This window comes from Pterocles gutturalis, unplaced genomic scaffold (genome assembly GCF_000699245.1).
Source record: "Pterocles gutturalis isolate BGI_N339 unplaced genomic scaffold, ASM69924v1 scaffold7739, whole genome shotgun sequence".
NCBI lineage: Eukaryota > Metazoa > Chordata > Aves > Pterocliformes > Pteroclidae > Pterocles > Pterocles gutturalis.
Window position 1 is genome coordinate 17,891 of NW_010133176.1, and position 21,716 is coordinate 39,606.

A 21,716-nucleotide genomic window follows, 5' to 3' on the forward strand; every position below is an offset into this window, starting at 1 on the left:
ACTCTTTCACAAAGGGTCAGAGACCACCTGTACAGGATCGGAACCTGGTTCTTCTAACAGCCAAGCAAACGTAAGAACCAGAAAATTGTCTCATTTTTACATGGTCAAAAAGAAGGTGTTATTAACCTTTTGATATAAAAAAAGGCTTGGGGACTGTTTCTTTTTTCAACTACTGGTAGGTCTAGGCTTAAAAGGCCTCGATAGTATTACTGAAGCAGAACTGTAATACGCTGATTTAAATCAACATAATTTAAGGCAGAAAGTTCCATTACGATATGATCTGAAGTGTTCCCATTGTCGACTTGACGCAAGTCATTTTGCATGACTATTCTATTCTGCAAGGTGTTTTGAAACGACATAACTCACCACTAAAACACCAGTAGACAGCTAAATAGTTGAGCAAGTAAATAAGCTGATTTTAAGGAATTCTTGTACCTTAATATTAGTGCCGGGTCAGGATTGAATGGCCCAATTCCCAGAAAACAAAAAGATATTTTTTACTGTCTTCAGTGGTCTTTTATTCAGTACTAGAAAACATTGTTATTAACGATACACAATCGCCGACGAAACCCAATGTGCTTATCTCCAACTGTATTCATTCTAAAATAGGAGTTAAAAGTTGCATGACAAAATACTAATATTTTACTCTTCTGTAGCACTTCACACCTAAGAATCTCAAAACACACTATATAAATTATTAAATTCAATCTCACAGAAGCTCATGCAATGTTGCATTATAAAACATAAAAATTATACAGTAAATAAGAAGGATCCCAAGTACAATTTGTATGATTCTGAAGAGGTTTTAGATTTTAGAATCACTTACCCTTATCACTTCCCATGAGTACAACTGTAATACAGACATTTTTCTTCAAGGTAAAATTTAAACAAATGGGGGGTACGAAAAAAATTCAGTGTAATAGTAAATGACTGACTGCCACCTGCTGTGCCTTAAGCTTCTTCTTTTGACATATGAAATCTCTCCAAGCACAGATTAAATGAAATCTAAGAGATTTGTTCTTGTTAACAGTAAAACACAGAACACAAAAATGAAAAATATTCTTCCCAGTAAGTGGAACAATTGCAATTCTTAATTGCAATTTTAAGGAATTTTCACATATAGACAACCACAAAATTTTATGTTTCAATGCTGCTCCTCAGCTGCGATTTTTGCTAAATAACACACATACCAGAGTGTAAATTAAAAGGGACAAATCTGAATTTTAGAGTAAAGCACTTTTTTCTTCTCCCCTGCCCCCCTTATTTCTCCCGCTAAATGACAGCCTCACAGACTTGCTACTATCGTATATAAAAATTTGTAAAGAAGCCTTAGGAAAAAATACCGTATTCTCCAGCAGAATTCCAAAAAATAACAAATTTCTGGCAAAAGCAACACTGTTTAATGTACTGTGGAAACAATATTATGTATTCAGTCTTAGAAAGAACTTCACTTCTCTTACAGGTGTGAGGTCTGAAATCCACACGTGAAAACCTTCAATGGTTGGAACTTAATAGCACGGAGTCCACCAAATAGATTTCATTGATTGCTGAGTGTTTCTTAGCCTTGCTTGGTGTTTGACAGCATTAGAATACAAAACATCATGGCAGATCAGGGAGACGTAGATGTAATACGCACTAGGTTTTTATAAATAAGCAAAAATGGCTTTTAGCAATGCCAGAAATACTCAGCTGAAAAGAAATACCTGAAAGGAAGGAATGCTATGGAATACAGGCAATGCCTATAAACCTGGTGGAAAGAAACGAAGAGATACTAGAAAATAAGATATTAGTGAGTGTGAACGCCCTTCACTATCACACTTACCACATTCACAAAAATTACAAGGCTCCTAACAACATCTAATTTTTCTGATTGTGAAGGGAAAATTATTATATCCAATCAGTGGAGGAAAAATAATAAAAAAATCAACAATAACAATAATAATAATAATAATAATAATAGTTGCTTTTGTTGATGATGATGATATCATCATCATCATCATCATCATCATCTGTTAACCAAATCTTTCCACTGGAATGCTTCATCTTCAAAGTCTCCATTCACCACCGCTATCTTGACTCAGTTTCTTTTTAAAAAGAAATATAGTAAGATTAGTCAGGATTAGTCTCCTTTCTCAATATTCGCCTTTTCCAAAATGGAAAAATAAAAAGCAACAGTGAAAAGAGGAGAGAGATTTTAGTACACCTTAAATCAACAGGCTAAACCTTTTTCAGCAACAGCTGAATGATAAAGATTTGTGGAAATTATTATTATTGCAATATAGTTGCAACTATGAGACCTATTGGTATAACACCAATGACAGTAGTTACTCCATAAATACATTAACAAAGCTAACTCCTCTCTCAAAGAGACCAAAGATTCACATTGGTAGAGGAATAAAACAACATACAAGAGAAAACCGTAATATTTTACCATATTACAATGCTTGAACCAAATAAAACCCAATCACTTTAGTTCAATGATTCGTGAGTGACACATCCTGATCCCAGCTGTGGAAGGTGGAGAAAAATCACAGAGAACATTTTTAGAAGAAATACATCTGCAATCTTGTAAATATCTTTAGGGTTCCAAATAAAACAAAAAAACTATTTTCTAAATACTACCCTGTATATCTACTATAACCTTACTTGTTAAGCTTTTCCTAAATTAAAGTAAGTTATTTCAAACAAAGAGCTATTTACTCAAACACTTTTAAAAACTGCAATAAATACCCTAAGACTAACTGAATATTGGAATCAACATTTCCAAAACATTGCACATTACTAAACAGGAATGTCATAGAGGGAGAAATGTTTCACTGTATTCCAGTTTTACCTGTTCCAAATAATGTAACGACAGGTTGATATATTTGGCTTCTGTCAACAAGTGACCTCCAACTCCAGTCTTTGCAACGCGCTCAGATCCAGCAAGGTCTACTAAGTGTAGCTTGGAGCGTCGGATAGTTGCAGATCCAGGTTCCTTGCTGGAGATGTGAATAGTGAAAATGCAGTGGGATCGGCTTGAGGCTTGATTCATTGGTGTCTACAATGAAAAGGAAAGAAGAGTCCTCAATGTTAATTTAATAAATAAATTTTGCTTTTTTATAGCTCAATAATCTGGCAACCGAAATCACCTGTCCCATTTTTTAGCTATTGCACCTGTAATAAATATACAAGAACGCTCCAAGAGGGTTTACCTGGCACTCACAACCTGGCCAAACACTTGGATAACAAATTGTACTGCAAGTAGTCAAGCAGCTACGCTTGTTCCAAGATACTCTAACAGTGAGGACATTAGCAAAGCAGCTGGCCTTACTACGCTGAAGAATACTGAGGAAGACTAGAAAAGGGCACCCTGATGGGAGGGAAAGTTACTAATCCCTGATTTCCAAGAGGTTATCAATTTCCCCATTGTTAAGACCATTCTTAATTTTTTTTGGCTAGATAGCTACCTACCAGTGTAAGTAGGACTAGGATTTTCTATAAGGCTTTAGACTTTCATGTTCTTGTTACTTTTATGAAAAAATTTAACTGGGCAAATCAGTACAAGAATTTTATGTGCCATGACAAGAGCTTTCAGAAAAGGTTTGGCTTTAAATACATTTTTTTGGAATAGTTACTGCCATACTTCCTTGAGCAGACAAATGGAAATCCTTGGTCAATATTTAGAGATGTTCAGCTTTAGTAGGACTTCGGCGGTGTTCCCAATACATTTGAAATGCAGAATAGAAAACTTTAAACACCTATCAGATATTTAATTTTAGATTTCAAATGCCCACACACCATCACACATTCACCTTTCTCTTCTTAAACAACATATTAAAAAAAAATCTTTAAGCATCTAAAGCCTCTTTCATTTAGTTATATATATGTTGTTGGAAACTTAAAATTAAAAGAATTCCTTATTGTCTTCATTTTATAAGTAGCTAAAGCTTTAGAATCTATATGGAGATTATAGGTTTGCCATACAACTTGTATTTTTGTTTATAAACTATAACAAGTATGACCACCTTGTTATCAGGGCACAAATACTTGAATTGCAGAAAAACAGGCTAATGAAATAAATAAATAAATAAAGATTGAGTTAGCAACTAAATCTCTACTTATTTATAGCTGCTTAAAAAGACGATCAAAAAATCCTGGTTAAATTGTATACATTAATCTCTTGTCTATACTTTATTCCTCTGTTATTCTACAGTAATTATTTTCCTAGGCATACCCTGTGATGCAGACTACATATACCACCATACTGCCTTTTTTTTTTTCCTATAGTCTGCTTTGTTATGAAACATTCTAGATGTTAAAATAGCCTGCCCATTGCAGGTGTTGAAGCTGGTGTCTTGTTAATCCAGAAAGGACAGCTCTTAACAGCAAGACTGCAAGCTGAATATTCCTTTTCCAGGAATTATATGAACAGCTATACCTCTTGGTTGAATTGTCGCCCCTTCAATTTCCCAATATTTTTTTTACAGCCTTAATAGTGCCAGCACAACTGAACTGTGTTTGGGAACTGATTCAGCTCAAAGAAAAAAAAAAAAAAAAAGACTGCAAACCATAGATATTTAACCTGGATCAGTTTCCCAATTCAGTTACAGCCCAGCTGTAGAAAGCAGCTCTGCTAGAATAATTGAAAATGGCAGCAGACAGCATGGGAACAAGTAGGTGGTGTGCAGGAAGAGTGTACGCTTGTAGTTCTTGGTGAAAAATCTGGAATGAAATTACAACCTTAGTACTATTTTATTTTGGGCTGCTTTACCTAATCAAGCCAAGCTCAGAGAGAGAGGGAGAAGAGTGTTGATCATTAGTTTATACAGATGAGGAATTTTGGAAGAATACATGCAAGCCAGTGACTCTGCTTCACTGCCTGCTTTCTAAGGATCATTTCACAATCCTGTGAAAAGAGCAGAGTGCAGTCCCACGCTAGGCTCTCTTCAGGGGCGAAGCTGAACAAATGAAGGGGCTGTGAGCTGTAGCATGGGAATGAAAATAGACAGGCTCAGGGAAAGGTGTCGAGCAATAAAATACTCCCAAACATATTTAAAATGCAATTACACTGAGAAAAAGTTATATGTTGTTAAAATGTACTTTGTTCAGCAATTCTGATTTCACGAATAATCAGAGCCAGCTTCACTTATTTTACTAGGAGAGCTATGATTTTACTACTTGCAGCACTGTAAAGCAGGACTGGATATTTTATTTTCCCAGCTCAAAACCCACAGCAGAATTAGCATTTAAGGACATTCTCCTCAACAGAATTGATATTTGAGGACATCCCTGCCCATGGCAGGGGAGTGGAACTGGATGATCTTTAAGGTCCCTTCCAACCCAAACCCTTCTGTGATTCTGTGAATTTGCACTACAGTCATGGCATCGGTCACACTATACTGCAGACAAGTCTCAGACAGATAGAATATCAGTACAAGTCTAGCTGTGGAAGCACCAAGTGAAGGCGGCTATGAAAGAAGAAGGAGGAAACATCAGAGTTCAGAGTAAGCATTCTTAAGCAATCTTAAATTTCACTACGCAGCAAAACCTCATGTATTTCAAAATGTGCTTTCAGTCACACCTGTTAAACTCCAACAGAGACAAAAAAATTTAAAGCATAAAAGAACATAATTTCAGGACTCTGAGTTCCAAAATCTCAGGGCAATATTTGGTCCATTAGGTCTTTATTGTCTAGAACAACACACTAGCCACAATCTGGTTTTGCATGCTCCAATCAGATTCGGCTGGACTGGTCATTAAAAATTCCGTTGCTTTTCTCTCCACTTCTTTTTTTCCATATAAAATGAGTGAAGCTGATTTGGAAGTCATTGTCTAGAATCCCAAACCACTATTTTTATAAAGTCCTTCTTCAGAGTAGAGCCACGCTTAAATCAATACAGCAATTCTCCTTTTCACAATATGATTCTGTAGCTCCACTTTGCAGCTCCCATATACAGAAAGCTCTAGTAGAACTCTTGCAGGAAGCACAAAGCAGTAAAACTTTAAACTGTTAAATGGGATCTGATTGTGAAATGTTAATTGCAGTCACAATCCCCAACACTTTGCTACTTTTACCACACAAGTAGATGCACAGCACACAGCAACAGAAATGACAATTTGTCAGCATCTTCAGATCAAAACCAAACCTTTCTGCTTGTTTGTTCACTTTTTGGGTATCTCACATATGCAACCTCTGAGCATCACCACTCAGCTGGTCAGAAAGTTTGAAAACTGAAAACAAACAAGCAAACCAAATTTTCTGGATAGTGTCTCAGAGCCTACTAAAAGGTTCCTGCAGTGGCTTTCAGAGTTCATTCTGGCTTTGTTAGCAGTATTCAAACCATATGTATATGAAATCATCCTCAAGCTAATTTGATGTGATGAAGGAAAAAAAAAGAAAGAGGGGAGCAGCCTGGCTCTCAGCAGATGGTTGCTATTGTGAGAGTTATATATAGAACAACTGATGAGCTGCAGTTACTTACAAAGAAATTATTTTTTCCAGGAATTCTGTGACATCATAAACCACATAGGCAGACTTCAGATGCTTGGTGATATCACATGAACACTACAAAGGAATGAATGCCAGGTCATCTGTTGCTGCCCATTTGGGGCATGGTGAAAGAGGAATGCAATAACATTGCTTTCAAGATGATGATTTGGTAAAGCACCAGTGTTTTGCTTCATCTTGCAAAATACATACAAGAGAGATTTCAAGCCATACAACCCCGTCTTCTTTTTCTCCAGAACCAGGATATACCTGTGTTTGCTGAAATTAAATAAACTGTATAGAAGCTTTGTGACTTAAACCATTACATCTCTGCACACAACAGTTGCAGGAAGGTGGTTTCTGCCTACATGAGAACTTGTAGCACAGACATATTGCAAGAAGCATCTGAGTCAGTTGTTTCTGCGAAGGAATACAAGGTCATGAAAGGTCCAGAAACTTACTGGAGCCTAAGTTATCCATCTTAATCTAATTGTTATCTATCTTAAATCAACAAAAAACTGCAGGAGTTCCTCCCTAGACAAGAATTCATGTATTTCCCAAATCCTTTCTTTGTTGCAGCTGTTATTATAAATGTTGTTTTCACTAAGTAGAGCCAGAAGTAGGATGCTACTGGTCTAGAGTTCTTAATAATCGAGGACCTAAGAAGGAGAAAACCTATGAAAAGCTGTTTGAAAATCATGATTAGACTAATGGAAGCTGCTACTATCTGGAAGAATAATGTGTTGATTATGGCTGCCAAATACACTCAAGAGAAAACACAGAACAGAGTTCAGGACAGCTGGGATAAAAAGATTTCACAGGTGATAAATGCAGTCGTTCAGCCCATAGTGCAAACCATCTCCCCTTGGCAGTTTATACAGGTCCAGTGGAATCTTTTCTTCTTTGAATCCAAATATTTATACATCCGAAGAACATGATTTTCCTGTGTGAGTGAATCAGTCACTAGCCAAGGCAGAAATGAAGAAAGGCTGATTCTGAATGCTCCCTTTTTTTAAATTTTTTTTTGAGATAATATCTCAGTGAAAAGGTACAAAATTTTGTTTTAAGGAGGATTTCTTTTTCATTTTTTTTCACTTTTAAACTTTTTTTGCAAAAAGAGCAAGGGAAAAGAGAAAAGCACTGATAGCATCCAAGGCTGATACCAAATTGATTTCTCCAGTCTCAAGCTACAATAAGATGGATTCCTGTAGGAAGAAGTTCTGATGGTTTCAGTCATTTCACAGTTCAGATGGTAGGAAAAGAGCCATTTTCTCCCACAAGAATGATAAGAACGCAATACAACAGTTTCTTTCTCTGGTTGAAACTCATCCTTAGAATTCTCTGGTGTTTTCCCTTCGTTGGTTTATAGCACAGAACATAAGTCTCTGCAAGGCTGAAGGCGCAGAGATTCTTTGTTGCAAACCAGTGGATATATCTGTCTAATTCAGACAAACTCCACCAGACCCAACAGAACCACGTTACATTGAGGGGTTTGTAAGTTGAAGAGTAAGGAGGTTCCTGCCTTTATATCTGGTGGATGTGTGAGCCCTTCATATATCTTTAGTTCCCTTTCTGATTAATCTGGTGCAAGCGAAGGGGCTCTTCAGGTGTACTTAGGTACACTTGACACCACCCCTGGAGGGGTTCAAGAAACGTGTGGATGTGGTGCTTGGGGACATGGGTTAGTGGGTTGGGTGGGGTTGGGTTGATGGTTGGACTTGATGATCCTTGAGGTCTTTTCCAACCTTCATGATTCTCTGATTCTATGACACAGTTGAAATTGCAAATTTATTGTTATGAAAATATAAGGATCAGAATAGGTGCAAAGTGACACCTCCCTGATTTCTAAAAGCAATACTTGACCTTTCCATATTGACTATAGGTACAATTTCTGGGAACTGCAGTAACTCTGAAAGTAATTCACGTTCCCTGGTGAGGATATGATTACACTTTGCATTTTACAGTGCTTTTTATCCACATAAATCCCAAAGCACTTTAAGGACTATTCAAAGTCGAACGCATGACCAGGGAATGTCTTACCACACACGGAAAGGAAAGCACCTGTGCTGAAATGATGTTGCCATTTGGTTCTAATGATACTATAGAACAGGTTTGTCAGAGTGGAAACAAATTAACAATCGACATCAATGAGGAACCTAGGAAAGGAGAAAGTTGTAATTCATTCTGGACTGCAGCTCTAACATGGGTAACATGCTTTCTTGGCAAAAATGTAATTTAATCTCATTATGTTCACACATTCAAATCCTATTTTTCATATTTCATCCCAGAAAAAAATGCACTCGAACACTACCAGTGGCTAAGTCTATTCAAGAGCATACTAATGGACAATAAAAATAAATGCAAAGGGAATGAGTCCAATTCAGAGGTCACAAGTCAGTCCCCACAACAACCTTTAAATGTTTAAAAGTTTAATTCTTTCTTGAAATAGTATATTCAAGCATTGCCAAAAGCTTACTGCTTGCCTCATGTGTACTTCAAACATTGTAAATGATGGAACAAATACTGTGTAGTATGCACTGTCTTCCAAAATTTAAACAATGGAGTATTATAGGTATAAAACCATGTACTAAAACACTTCCTTCCTCATTAAAATGAAGTAATCTTTTGTTAGAGGAAAAACAAATGCTAACTGTACATTCAAGTGCAGTGTTCAGACATATCAATCTCACATAAAGATTTTACAGTTTTGAAATTCATGCATGCCCTTGGGAGCCTACTGGGTCTGCCTTAAGCTGCTGTTCTAAGAGAAATGCTAAAAAAATACAAAGAATTCTCCAGATCTCAGAGGTTCAGGCGTATTATTTCAAAGGACAGTGATCACAAGGGATTCCCATCACAAGAATTTAGAAAAGACCACTTCAGCTGAAGACATATTAATAGTCTATCTACCAAAATAAAACTGAACACTGCCTAAATGGCCAAACACTGATTTCTGTCTGTGAGCTTTTTAAGATGCTGCTGCTACCACTTGTATCATGTGTGCACACAGGATTTTGGAATCCTTTGCACGTATTTGAGATGCCCAAATCATAAATTTGGCTTAAAAAATTAAAACATAAAAAGAAATTCAGATTTTTTTATGACCTGTTGCTGAGATTCTTATGCACTCAAATGTCACAAATAACTGTGTTTTATGGGAAAAACAAACAAACAAAAATATCGCCCTTACAGCTGGAAGAGCTGCCAATAGAAGAAACAGGTTTTGGGTTTGTTCTCCACCTACATCTCCCTGTCAAAATATAAGAGACAAAAACTTCCTATTTGTTTTTTTTACATTATGAAGGGTTTGTGCACAGATGTCTCCCATCTTATAATTTCCACAACTTGTAGAACATGTCAAAACTAGAGCAAAGGATGGTTCTATACTGACCTATGAACCAATCCTGCACAAATTAGATTAGCTTCCTCTTTTTTCCTTCTTATGAGCTACATGGTTCTGTGTGGGAAAGAAGTATTGGGTTATAAAAGTTCCCTGATGTTCTGGCATTTAACGAACAAATGAATGTGGGGTATAGAATACTTTTAATATTATGATCACTTTCTTTTTAGCAAAGTTAGTGTTAGGGCAGAATGCAGCCCTCAAATCCCAGGTTGGACTCCACTAGCACAGGCTTACATTGTCACTCTTATTTTCGAAATGGTCCTGCAACTCCTCAAAGAGGGGTTATCTCAGGGGTAGAGCATTAGAATGCAACTTTAGAGGCCACAGATTTCAGATGGGATCCAGGACAAGTCCATCTAAAGTTTTACCATAGCCAAACTCCTCATCATTAACAAAAACAAATCAAGCGTTTCTTTTACTTTCTTTTTTCTTTAGGTTTATTCATCTTGTGTCTTTTTCATCTTGTGTCTTTTTCTTTAAAGTTTACTTAAATAGGGCTCTAATCCTTTTTGAGGTCAGGAAGTGTTATCTTAATTCAATTAAGGCTTAAAAATATCAATCTCTGGAGAAGTTATGGCTGATGTCATAAGTCCTCTTCCCTAGACCTCTACATTAATCCCTCATTTCTGCAAACATGATTTTCTCATTCTCATGAGTCATCATAAAAAGTACCACAGTCACCTAAAGCCAAAAACGCCAAATGATCATGGGTGATAAATCCTGTAACGCCTAGGAGGAAGCAGCACTCAGCAAGGTACTGCAACGTACCCGGTGCAATTGCAAAGGAACAATGTGTGAGATAACAAAACTTCTGCAATGAAATCCATTTTCTTTGAAGTTTTTGGAATCATATTAGCATTCAGAGTCAGCAAAGTAAACATTGCTGCAATGGGTGGTAGTTATTCCAAGCAAGTATTCTTTGCATTTTTTTTCTTTTAAGTAGTCTTCATTAAAGACCAATGAAACAATAACTTTATAGTGTTTATATAACAAAAAACTCTTGCTGTGACAAAAGCAGCAAAAAAAGTGACAATAGCATAGCATTTGCTAACCCAAGCCACTCAGATTAGTAAATTCTCTGCTATCGGGGTCCCACACATTCTCATGTCTATTCTTATGTTTTCTAGCAAGTACTAGCATGCCCCAAATAAAACCACAAAGTTGTAGAAGAAAAAATAAGCGAAAGGAGATTTTTCTTCACAGGATGCAGTTAAGTCATGGACCTTTGTGTCACACAAGATTTAATGATAAAAATTTGTGGAGGCTAAAAAAAGCATCTGAGCAAATTCATGTAGAGAAAAAATACAACAAAAGGTATTAGCTATAAATAGTCTGGAACAAAAACTAATGAAGATTAGAAGCTTTTTTTTTTTAAGAAGTATCATTATTTACTTGGTTTATCTTTTACTCTTCTCTATATATTTGTTATTGGCCCTTGTTCAAAACAGGAAACTGGAGCAAACATATCTTTGGTCTGACCCATCAAGAATATTTTTTTAGTCTTACTGAGCATTAACTCATCTTGACCTTTAATGACTTACTTTCTTCATTAGTCTGCTAGTTCCTAACCTTCAATGTTTGGGTTATATTTTCTCATTAGGCAATATTTTCCCAATACGTAACATAAACACCCTTTACGATTGCAGATTTACAACCCTGTCAGCCAGCAGCACACCATTATTTAAATATTCTGTCTCATTTTCATACACAGCTCATCTAAACTGATCAGAGATTTCTTGAAGGTCTTTCTCCATGAAAAGAACTTTCTTTTTCTGTTTTCATTACCAACTATTATGATAGGTTTTCAGGCTTTTGAACTCCGGGTCATATTTTTGTCTCCTCTATTACACTTTTTCAAGTCCCTCTCCTCTAAATTGTATAAATTTTTCCTTTTCAATATCATCAAATCATTCCTTGCCTCAATACTCATATTTACTAAAAGCCCATAAGCACAGCTTCATTATCTCTTGCCTTAACGTCTTTCTGCCTCTCAAAATGTCACTGTTGAAATAGTCCCCCTTGAGAAAGAAAGAACAAATGAGGTTTTTTGCCTATTTACATTTTGTAATCTAAAGTTTCTTCCCCTGTGCCCAGGTGTACATGGCCAGCCAGCAGAAACAGAGAGCTGCTTGACTATTTCATAGAATTCAAATGTCCTTCTTGTCATTGATTTATCATATATCTTTTCGGTCAGACAGAGGAAGAAAACCCACCAATTTCTAAACCAGAAATAGCTGTGTTGTAGTAAAGGCATATTGACAGTACTCTCATTATACAACACACTTTTTCTACTTACATTCCACTTCCAAGTATGACAATAAGGAAAAAAAACCCTACGGATTTTGGATATGGAAACATTCCACTAGAATTTTCCAGAATCAGTTAAAACACCCTTGTCTTTGCATATTGGCAAATATTTATTTTGAATGTGCTTCGCACTACCGTTTGGTTTTTTACACATTACACCACATGCTTATGCAATAAGGAGAAAAAAGAGGGGACTGCTCCCCTCTCTTATGTGGAGACGTTTATGACCATTTTAACTCTGGTGGTGTTAAGTGAGATTTGTAGCAGCAATTCTCACCTCAGCAATCATTCTGTTGGTGTCTCCCAAGAAGAGCAGGTTTAAGGCTTCCTCTTCATTGGTTGCTTGCTGAAGAGACAAATTTTTGAGATGAATGTTCTGATCAGGGTCTTCCATTATTGTCACTTTTCTACATGGAAGAAAACAAAAGAACCCAATGAAAACTAGAATTGTTGTAAGGTGACCTTTATTCCATACTTTCATTTCATTTGAAAGTTGACTTCTAAAACCCCAATCCAATCATAATAAAAGAACTAAAAATATGAATCATAGAATCATAGAATCATCAAGGTTGGAAAAGACCTCAAGGATCATCAAGTCCAACCATCAAACCAACCCCACCCAACCCACTAACCCATGTCCCCCAGCACCACATCTACACGTTTCTTGACCCCCTCCAGGGATGGTGACTCCACCACTGCCCTGGGCAGCCTGTTGCAATGCCTCTTCACTCTTTCACTGAAGAAATTTTTTCTAATCTCCAGCCTAAACCTCCCCTGGTGCAACTTGAGGCCATTTCCTCTTGTCCTGTCACTTGTTGCTTTAGAGAAGAGGCTAGCACCCACCTCACTAAAAGTAAAGCAGAAAAGTAAATTATGTACATTAAAGTAAATGTTGATTTTTTTTTAACTCTGTCATCTCCTTTTTATTCCTTTATTATAAACCTCCACATAGAAAAGGAATATATAAGATCTATAACTATTAGAGAAAGCTTTGGTGTTTTGTTTTTTTTTTTAAATGAGATGTAGCAAAATCTCAAGAGCAAGAGGTTACATGAATCATCACAAACAAATAAGCAGGGGTTTGTTTGCCATTACCACAGCTATCTAAGCACAAACGATATATATAGCATACCATAATCTTTATGAACAAATAGGCATGGAATATTTCAGAATCAACACATCTGTAGCCAACATGTTTCTAATAACTTTGCATTTGTCAAGATTATTTCTCTTTTCATTCTTCTCAAATGCTAATAACTACAAATGTAAATGATCCCTTAAATTAAATGCAAACAAACAGAATTATTTTATTTATCTCCACTGAGGTCAGAAATGCTCTCAATTGTACTTCTTTAATCCTTAAACTTCAGAAAAAGGAAGTTAGATGGAAGTAGCAACGGTAAAAGCTCCAGGAGAGCTACTAAATATTACCAAAACTCCTTTTAATTTCTTTAAATAGCTCTTTTACATAAGAATTTTTTCTTTTGATCAGGTTACTGAGAGTTAAACTTTATTGGCTTTACTGAGTAGCCATTAGAGTCTGTTCAGTTAGGACATTCTATAGGATCCAACATGGAAGCCAGCTAGTTGCATCACTGGATTTGGAAAACTCCCAGAGCGAAGACTGTTAAAATGGAAGTACACTAATTCTAAGAATGAATGACATGTCCTTCAGGGTAAATGAATAATAAATTTGAAAAAGGGTAAGTTCTGAGACAATTTACAAGAAGCAAATTAAAACTTTTTTAAAATTCAGAATTTTTTAAAAGAACATTTTTTCCTGTAAATATAGATAGCACTTTATATACATACGTATTCACATATATGTGTATATGTAAGCATGTATACATATGTATTTTTCCATATTCTTCGAGATTAACCACAAGAGGGAGTATGGGGCTTGAGTTTTTATCTCTAGATAGTTCTTGCATGTTAATTACTCCAAGCTGCTTCAAAACGCCACAGGTTGGGTTTTGTTCTGCTTTGCTTGTCAAATCAAGCAGTCAAGTGGCATTCCATAGTAGTGCTCTTAACTATTAGGGACATAGTTCACCCTCTGATGGTCAAAACATTGGAATGGATATACAGAAATAATTTAAACACATTGCAATATACTCGCTGTTTTCAAGAAAAAAAATACACATAAAAGTACCCATGATGCTTCTTCAGTAGTCAGAACAATTGTTTTTACAAGTATGATTGCCTCCCACTTACAGCCTTAATTTCAAGCGGTAGGATAAGACAGCACTAGTGCAGCCATGAAACTCTGCTTCCCCCATTCAGAACATAAACCCCAAAGCATAATTCTACACTTGCATGTTTTGATACTGTCGTTATATTCTGTCCACGATTCCACCTGTGCGTACACCACACACTAAGGCCCAGAGTGGCTCTGATTACAGTATGATGCTTTGACTAATTTTAATATTTTGAAATTACATGGTAAGCATCATCTACCTCTTTGTACAATTTAGGAAAACAAAGTTGTTTTACTGTGCACACCTGGCATAGTATTTAAACTTTTAAGGATCTTTCCAGGCAACATTTTGACCAATGGTTACAGATAATTTCCAGACGATGAAGACCACAGAATCACAGAATCACAGAATGTTAGAGATTGGAAGGGACCTCGAAAGATCATCTAGTCCAATCCCCCTGCCGGAGCAGGAACACCCAGATCAGATCACACAGGAACGCATCCAGGCGGGCTTTGAATGTCTCCAGAGAAGGAGACTCCACACCCTCTCTGGGCAGCAGGGTGACCCTCACCGTGAAGAAGTTTTTTCTCATATTCCAGTGGAACCTCCTATGTTCCAGCTTGAATCCATTGCCCCTTGTCCTGTCACTAGATGTCACAGAGAAGAGCCTGGCTCCATCCTCCTGACACTCACCCTTCACGTATTTATAAACATTGATTAGGTCACCCCTCAGTCTCCTCTTTTCCAGGCTAAAGAGACCCAGCTAACATCTCACTAAATCTTATACATTTCCCTATCAAGAAGGACTTTAAATAATCTTCACACAAAATTGGAAATCACTTGTGCCGGTGGGCAGTTTAGATTCAACCAAATGAAATTGCTTTGATTCAGTGTATGGAGTTATATAAATTACAAATACACTGTGCAACAGAGAACCTGCTGAAGGAGAAAGCATCTTGCACAACAGAAAAGCAAAGAGCTTCAGAAAAATTTTCCTAATTTGAACAGTCCTGCAAATCTTTTATGAAAACAAGAGATGGCAGTAAGAATTCAAATAGTTTTCTACTGGTTACATTTTCTAGCAATAGTTTAAACTTTTCACATGTTTGAAAACAATTGTAATTCCATTGTAAAAACATGGAACTCTCTACAACTACAGCCAGAATTAGATTGTTAATATTAAATTAAATTTTTGCATTCTAGTAAAGAAGATTTTTCAAACATATTTGCATCTGCATTGGCTGTGTTACAGTTCCAGTGTCACAGAATTAAAACACTGTCAGCTGTAGGTATGCAAAACAAATTGCAATCGTAAACTAAGGCATATTGTATATGAAGGGTTAAGGTATATCAAATGATATCTTCTATGGGCTGCATGTAATATCATTACAAATAAACATTATGAAAACCAGGCTTTTTTCTCCATAAATAAAAATTCAATGGGATTTCAAAAACAAATTTAGTTGATGTATAAATATATGTACCTGTTAGAAACGATACATATTTATGTATACATATAGAAATATTATATAACATATCTCCACATATGCATAGACAAACGATTATGTAATTCTTTATATGAATCCATATGCATAGACATACAGGTATATGAACTACATTCAGACATTCATCAGGAATTTATTTCCAGAAAAGTAGTGATTTTTTCGCGAGAGCATCTTCCCTTCTCATCTGTCAGAACCTACTGAAATGATTAAGCAGTATTAAGATGAAATTAAGTCTACAGAATACACAAAGGATGGCTAAACACAAAACACTGACTTCAGGAGATGAGATTCCAAATCTAATCACACAGTAATCAGATGTAATCGGCAATTTTTTTAAACTTTCATTATTCACTTTGCCTTAAACATCAAATACAATTTTAATGTCTCATTTTTCAAGTACTATCAACAAGTCTGTTGTGCTCTTTTTCATAAATTCGATTACCTGAATGCCCTGTGCCCATCCCTGGAGGGGTTCAAGGCCAGGCTGGATGAGGCTTTGGGCAACCTGGGCTAGTGGGAGGGAGGTGTCCGTGCCCGTGGCAGGGGGTTGGAACTCGATGATCTCTAAGTTCCTTTCCAACCCAAACCATTCTGTGATTCTATGATTTCTTCCATTGAACTTCCATTAATGTAAAGTCATCAAGATCGAGTTTGTTAGGCAGAAATACATATCTCTGATTCAAATCGCATCCCCTTCTTTTGCAGGAACATGGCTAACGACGCTGGTCCAAAACAAGTTGCTTATTTTATGAGGCTAACTAATCTTCTGTTTAACTTCTTCTAAAATGACCCATTTCTTCAACAATTCTCTTGTCCATCTGATAGACTTGGGAGAATATCAGCACAGACTGCTAGTATTTACCCAAGCACAGAAAACCTGCATTTGGCTTTGTACATCACTTACAACTTTGAGTATCCACTGTGGAGTTCAACAGGAAATTATGCATAAAATGACCCTTTTTCTTTTAATGTTGTCATTAAATACATGCTTTCAAGGAAACTTGAGGAAGTTAGATTATTCTGTACTTTGCTTACTACCACTAAAATCTTAAAAGCTCTTAAGCACATAAAATTCTCCAAAAAATGAAATACATATTAGGTAATAAACACCTGATATATTTTGACTAATGTGAGTACTACTTACTTTATGTGCAACTACTACTTTGTCATTTACAAAAATTAACCAAGCAACTAAAATAGAGTTAATTGTGCAACCACCCTGTCCTGCAATTTGTACTCCCTTTTCAGCTCAGAATGTCACTATATATTTTTAAATTTTGAATCCCTACATTATTATCTTAAAATATAAACAAAAATATTTTATTAATTAGATACTTTCATACAGTGCTAAATATGAGTGGTGAAGGTATAGTTTTAGTGTACAGTACATATTTTTTTGACAAATCATGTACTGGAAACAATAATGACCATGTGTAGTCAAACCATTGAGCAGTTAAGATTAGCTACTCTGCAGAGAAAAATTTATTATCTCACAAAAACCCCTCCTGCAATAGTATACACTACATAAGCTTACAGGTAATTATGATTACTCCACTGTGCTTTATCCCTAATTCTCAACCAAACTATTTGTCAACTTTCACTTTGTAAAAATAGACTAATACAAAACAAGGAGTTATTCTTTAGCTTAATTTAATCACCATGCATAAACCAATTTTAAATTCATGATTATTAGTAAACATTCAGAACTCAGTTTTAAAAAGTGACATCTTTTCCGGGGCATATGACCACCAAATAATTGTTTCAAATAAGGCTGCAATTAAATTAATCAAATTCAATTTAGTTCAATTGAATAAATTCAATTTAATAAAATGAATAAGTGGAATGAGTTCAAACAAAATATTGGAAATAATAATAAATGAAATTAATAATTTAATAAACTTGAATAATTTAATAACATTACCTTTAATGAGCTGAATAAAGGTGTTAGTAACAGACTATTTGTTACATACAAATGGGCACAAAAACTAAATTATTATCCAAATTGGTCTCTGATTTAGAATTTTTCTCTGCATAGAACAGGAAGCAGGTAATAAATCAAATTAAGTTCCTAAACGTTATCATGAAAGACATCAGCAAATCCTTATAGCATCAAGGTGTTACAAAGTGATAAAATTCAGTTCTGTTTTAGCAACGAAGACAGTGAAGCAATGAGACCAACTTACAGCTCAGTTGCACACTTTGAATTTGTCTGCTGCCTTCCTTACCTCTAGACCAGCTTGTTTTATAGAGATCAGTCTTGCAAGTTTTTTGTAGATATATGTCCTAGATGCCACCAAAGCCAGATTTTAACACAATTTGGAAGATTTTTTTTTTTTTAATAAATAAAATGGGGTTAATATGTTAATAACATGAACAGCTATTTTGATATAAAATTCTGCTGAATTGGTTATTGCTCTGTTGGCAGTTTTCACTACCTGTCCTGCTCTTGTATCAGCAGTGATTTAATTGCTGTTCACATGTTTCAGTCACCACCATGTTGAGTGAGAAAGTTTATGGTTCCCAGCATATTCCAGTGCATTTGCAAATCCAAGCATTCAACAATTAACTTATTTATACATATGTACTCTTTGCTGAGTTATTTTAAGAATAACATAGACTATATTTTTGCAGAAGAAACTTAGAAACTAGGGTTTGAATTTCCTGTAAATTATAAGATCTTTAACTTCACCAGGTTTATGTGTTCATGACCTACTCACTTTTATTTACTGCCCTTCTCCAAGCATTAGTAGGCGCTAGTGTCTCATCAATTACAACTATTATAACTGTTATCCATTCTGAAGTAAAGATACTGTCCTTTCGAGTGCCTTGTGGCCTCTTCTATCTGTTACTTAATTACTTTATTTCATAATTGCTTATTAGAGAAAAATAAGTATCCTCAAAGGAAAAGGTCCAAGTAGAAGCAGGGAGTTTTTCTCCCTATCCCTTGCACAGTGTTGGTAACATTGAGAAAGCAGAGTATTTGTAGCTAATACTGAGGTCAGTAGCACAATTTCAAAAGTTCCCCAAACAATGCAACAGAGCATTTGAAAATTTATTTCTGTTGTTGTTTTTGATGATTCTCTGTAGTTTTGTTACTCACGGCAAATCTTCCAGTCTGGAGGCCTCGTGTCTTGGGTCCAGCAGATCATAACCACATTCATTGTAGATTTCTAAGTAGGAAACGTGAGTTGTATACACTTTACTGCTATCCTGGATAAGAAAAAAACCAACCAAACAAACAAACAGAAAAAAGGAAGAGCAGTAAAGAGATGTCAGCACTAGACCAGAGGACAAACCTATTGCTACATCTTTTCTGTTGCTTGCTCACTCTGTCTCTTTTTCTTTTCCTGGGTACGGTTTACATTTTCAATCCGCTATACTTTTAATATTTTCTGTTACCATATGCATAAAGAGTCAAGAAGGAAAAAACAACAATAAAAACATCAAAAACCACACTTGCACACAGAAAAACCCCAAACCAAAAATCCCCCCCCAAGTCCCATCAGCGTCTAGTCTGGGTTTTTTAATTCATTTCTTACATCTAGAAAAGTATGTATACACTTAGAACATGACAGCCTGCTTACAGAACCATACAACATGCCTTTTTTCACTTCTACGACAGAAAAATAATGTTATTATAAAGAGGTAAACCCTCATATTACGGATATGCTTAAAAAAAAAAAGAACAATAACAAAAAAAAGTAATCAAATATTTACTTCATTTAGAAACATCAGTCACATACTGCTTTCCACTCTCTTTATCATAACATGTAAGCACTGTATATGATGTCGGCTGTTCTCTGTAATCCTCATTTTTTTCTGTATAATACATTGCCAAAATGTAACTTAACACAACTGGCTTTTGCAGACAGAATTTTCTCATGCCCCAAAGCCAAATCCAAAGAATATAAACCTCAAAATAATGGGCTATGACTTCCAAAATAAAAGAAAATTAGTCACTTCTGTTCAGCAGATGAAGCCATGGTGAAAGCATTCATATCACACTCACAGTAGCACTTTAATAATCCAGAATGAACTTTCCATTTTCATTGAAGACTTATTTCCCATTTTTTTTTATTGATAATGACAGTTCACTATTTCAAGTGACATCATTGTAAAAAGATACACTACAGATGGATGGAAAAAATGTAGCAAGGAACTGTTCAAACAGGCAGCTGTGGAAATAGGAGAATTTCTGAACAATAAATTAAAAGGAGATGTCATTAAAAACAAATGGCTTGATTTGCTTATCATTTTGGGTAAAAAGTTTTGTTTCCTTGGTTTCAAATTGCAATGTCTCAGTGCAAATAAGAGCTTCAAAAAGTCTTGTATTTTGTGTCCCTGAATTCATTTTCTCCTGTTCCATCCCGCTTGGGGTTAGGAGGCAGATGACTCTTCTCCACTATGTCAGCACTTTCCAAAGCACAGTTTTTAGAAGTGAACCAAGGGGAAGGTAGGAAAAGAAAGGCAGGTGGAAAGATGAAACACCAAGAAGAGCATAACTAGGTAGAGCTTTTGATCCAAAACCCAGTCTGAATATGGAAAGAGAAATATTTTTATTTTTGCAAAAAGTATCTGTTGAGAAGGTGGCAAATAAAATAGTTATTTTTTAATCCTATTTTGGTTTTATTACATAATTAACACTAGAAAATAATGTTGGTGCATTGACAGTGTATGTTGCTGGCAATGGCAAGATCAGCCTGTTCACTTTCCGCAACAAGGGTCGTGTGATTGCTGTAAGCCTGAGGCAACATGATCCCAATGGTTTTTTATCATTTCCATTCCCACAAGAACAAGCTTTTGTGCACCTGCAATATGCTGTGTACATTTACCTGCCAAAGTCATACTTTCCAAATAGCCAAGGCAATTAATGAATGTCGTTAACCCTTCCTCAGCCAGAGCATATTCATGTGACTGAGACATAAATCCTCATGAGTAAGAATTAGTAACCTGTACTACATGAATGCCAGAGTACAAAAGTACAATGTCATGATTGATGTTAATGGCAAACACTATCTAAATTTGTTTAATGAAATAGCTTTGTTAACATGTGAAGATTAACCTTAAATGAATCATAGGCCTGGTGGGATAAAGGAAGAGACAAAGCATATATTACACCAGACTCCTCTTTTCCTCTCACTTTGACTTCCTCTAGTTACAAAAGCACCAGAATTATTGACTGTGTTCACTCACCTCAGTATTACAAACGCCAAAAGAAAATGAAATTTCTTGTAAACATAATGAACAATAATCAGTGTGCTTACTCTGGCACATGCTTCCACTTATTCACTCATTTCATTGCATACAGCTACCAAATTGAAATATTCTACAACATTTTGGTTGTGACCTAATGCACATGCACATATACCCCCAACCTCCTTCAGAAAAAAGTTCTTATACCTTGAACGCTGATCACAATACCATCAGCTAGTTACTGGTGTTCCTCACAGTCCCCTTATATGTGGCAAAAAATAGGATATGCTGCTCAAGCCTTCTTTCCAACCTGTAGACTGCAGGTCAGTCAGAAGACTTCAGATTTGGAATTAGTAACTTAAAATTAACTTCTCTATTCAATGAGAAATTCTGTTGCTGACATCTTATTTGATTGCTTGAAGCATTTCAGTTGCCAATTATCATTGTCTTATTAGAAAAGTTAATGTAAGGAGATAAGAAGGAATATTTCAGATGAGGTAAGACTTCTAAAGTTGGGGCTTTTACATAATTTCTATTTATTCTGTCATTGCTCTTCAATGTTGAGACATTACAGTGTACTTGCAGTATTTTAAATGTCACTATTACCTTCTGCAAAACTGAATTGACACCATGTTTTCCCT

General features: G+C 35.8%; 1 protein-coding gene across 1 annotated transcript in view; it reads right to left on the bottom strand.

Moving 5' to 3' along the window:
• Window positions 1–21,716, bottom strand: part of LOC104467373 (kinesin-like protein KIF6) — a gene marked incomplete at its 5' end in the record, with an annotated part of 48,710 nt that overhangs the window by 6,565 nt on the left and 20,429 nt on the right. The window contains 3 exons of the mRNA XM_010081130.1: window positions 2,834–3,040; window positions 12,457–12,586; window positions 18,983–19,092. Coding sequence (XP_010079432.1) covers window positions 2,834–3,040; window positions 12,457–12,586; window positions 18,983–19,092 — 447 coding nt within the window. The remainder of the gene's footprint in view (window positions 1–2,833; window positions 3,041–12,456; window positions 12,587–18,982; window positions 19,093–21,716) is intronic.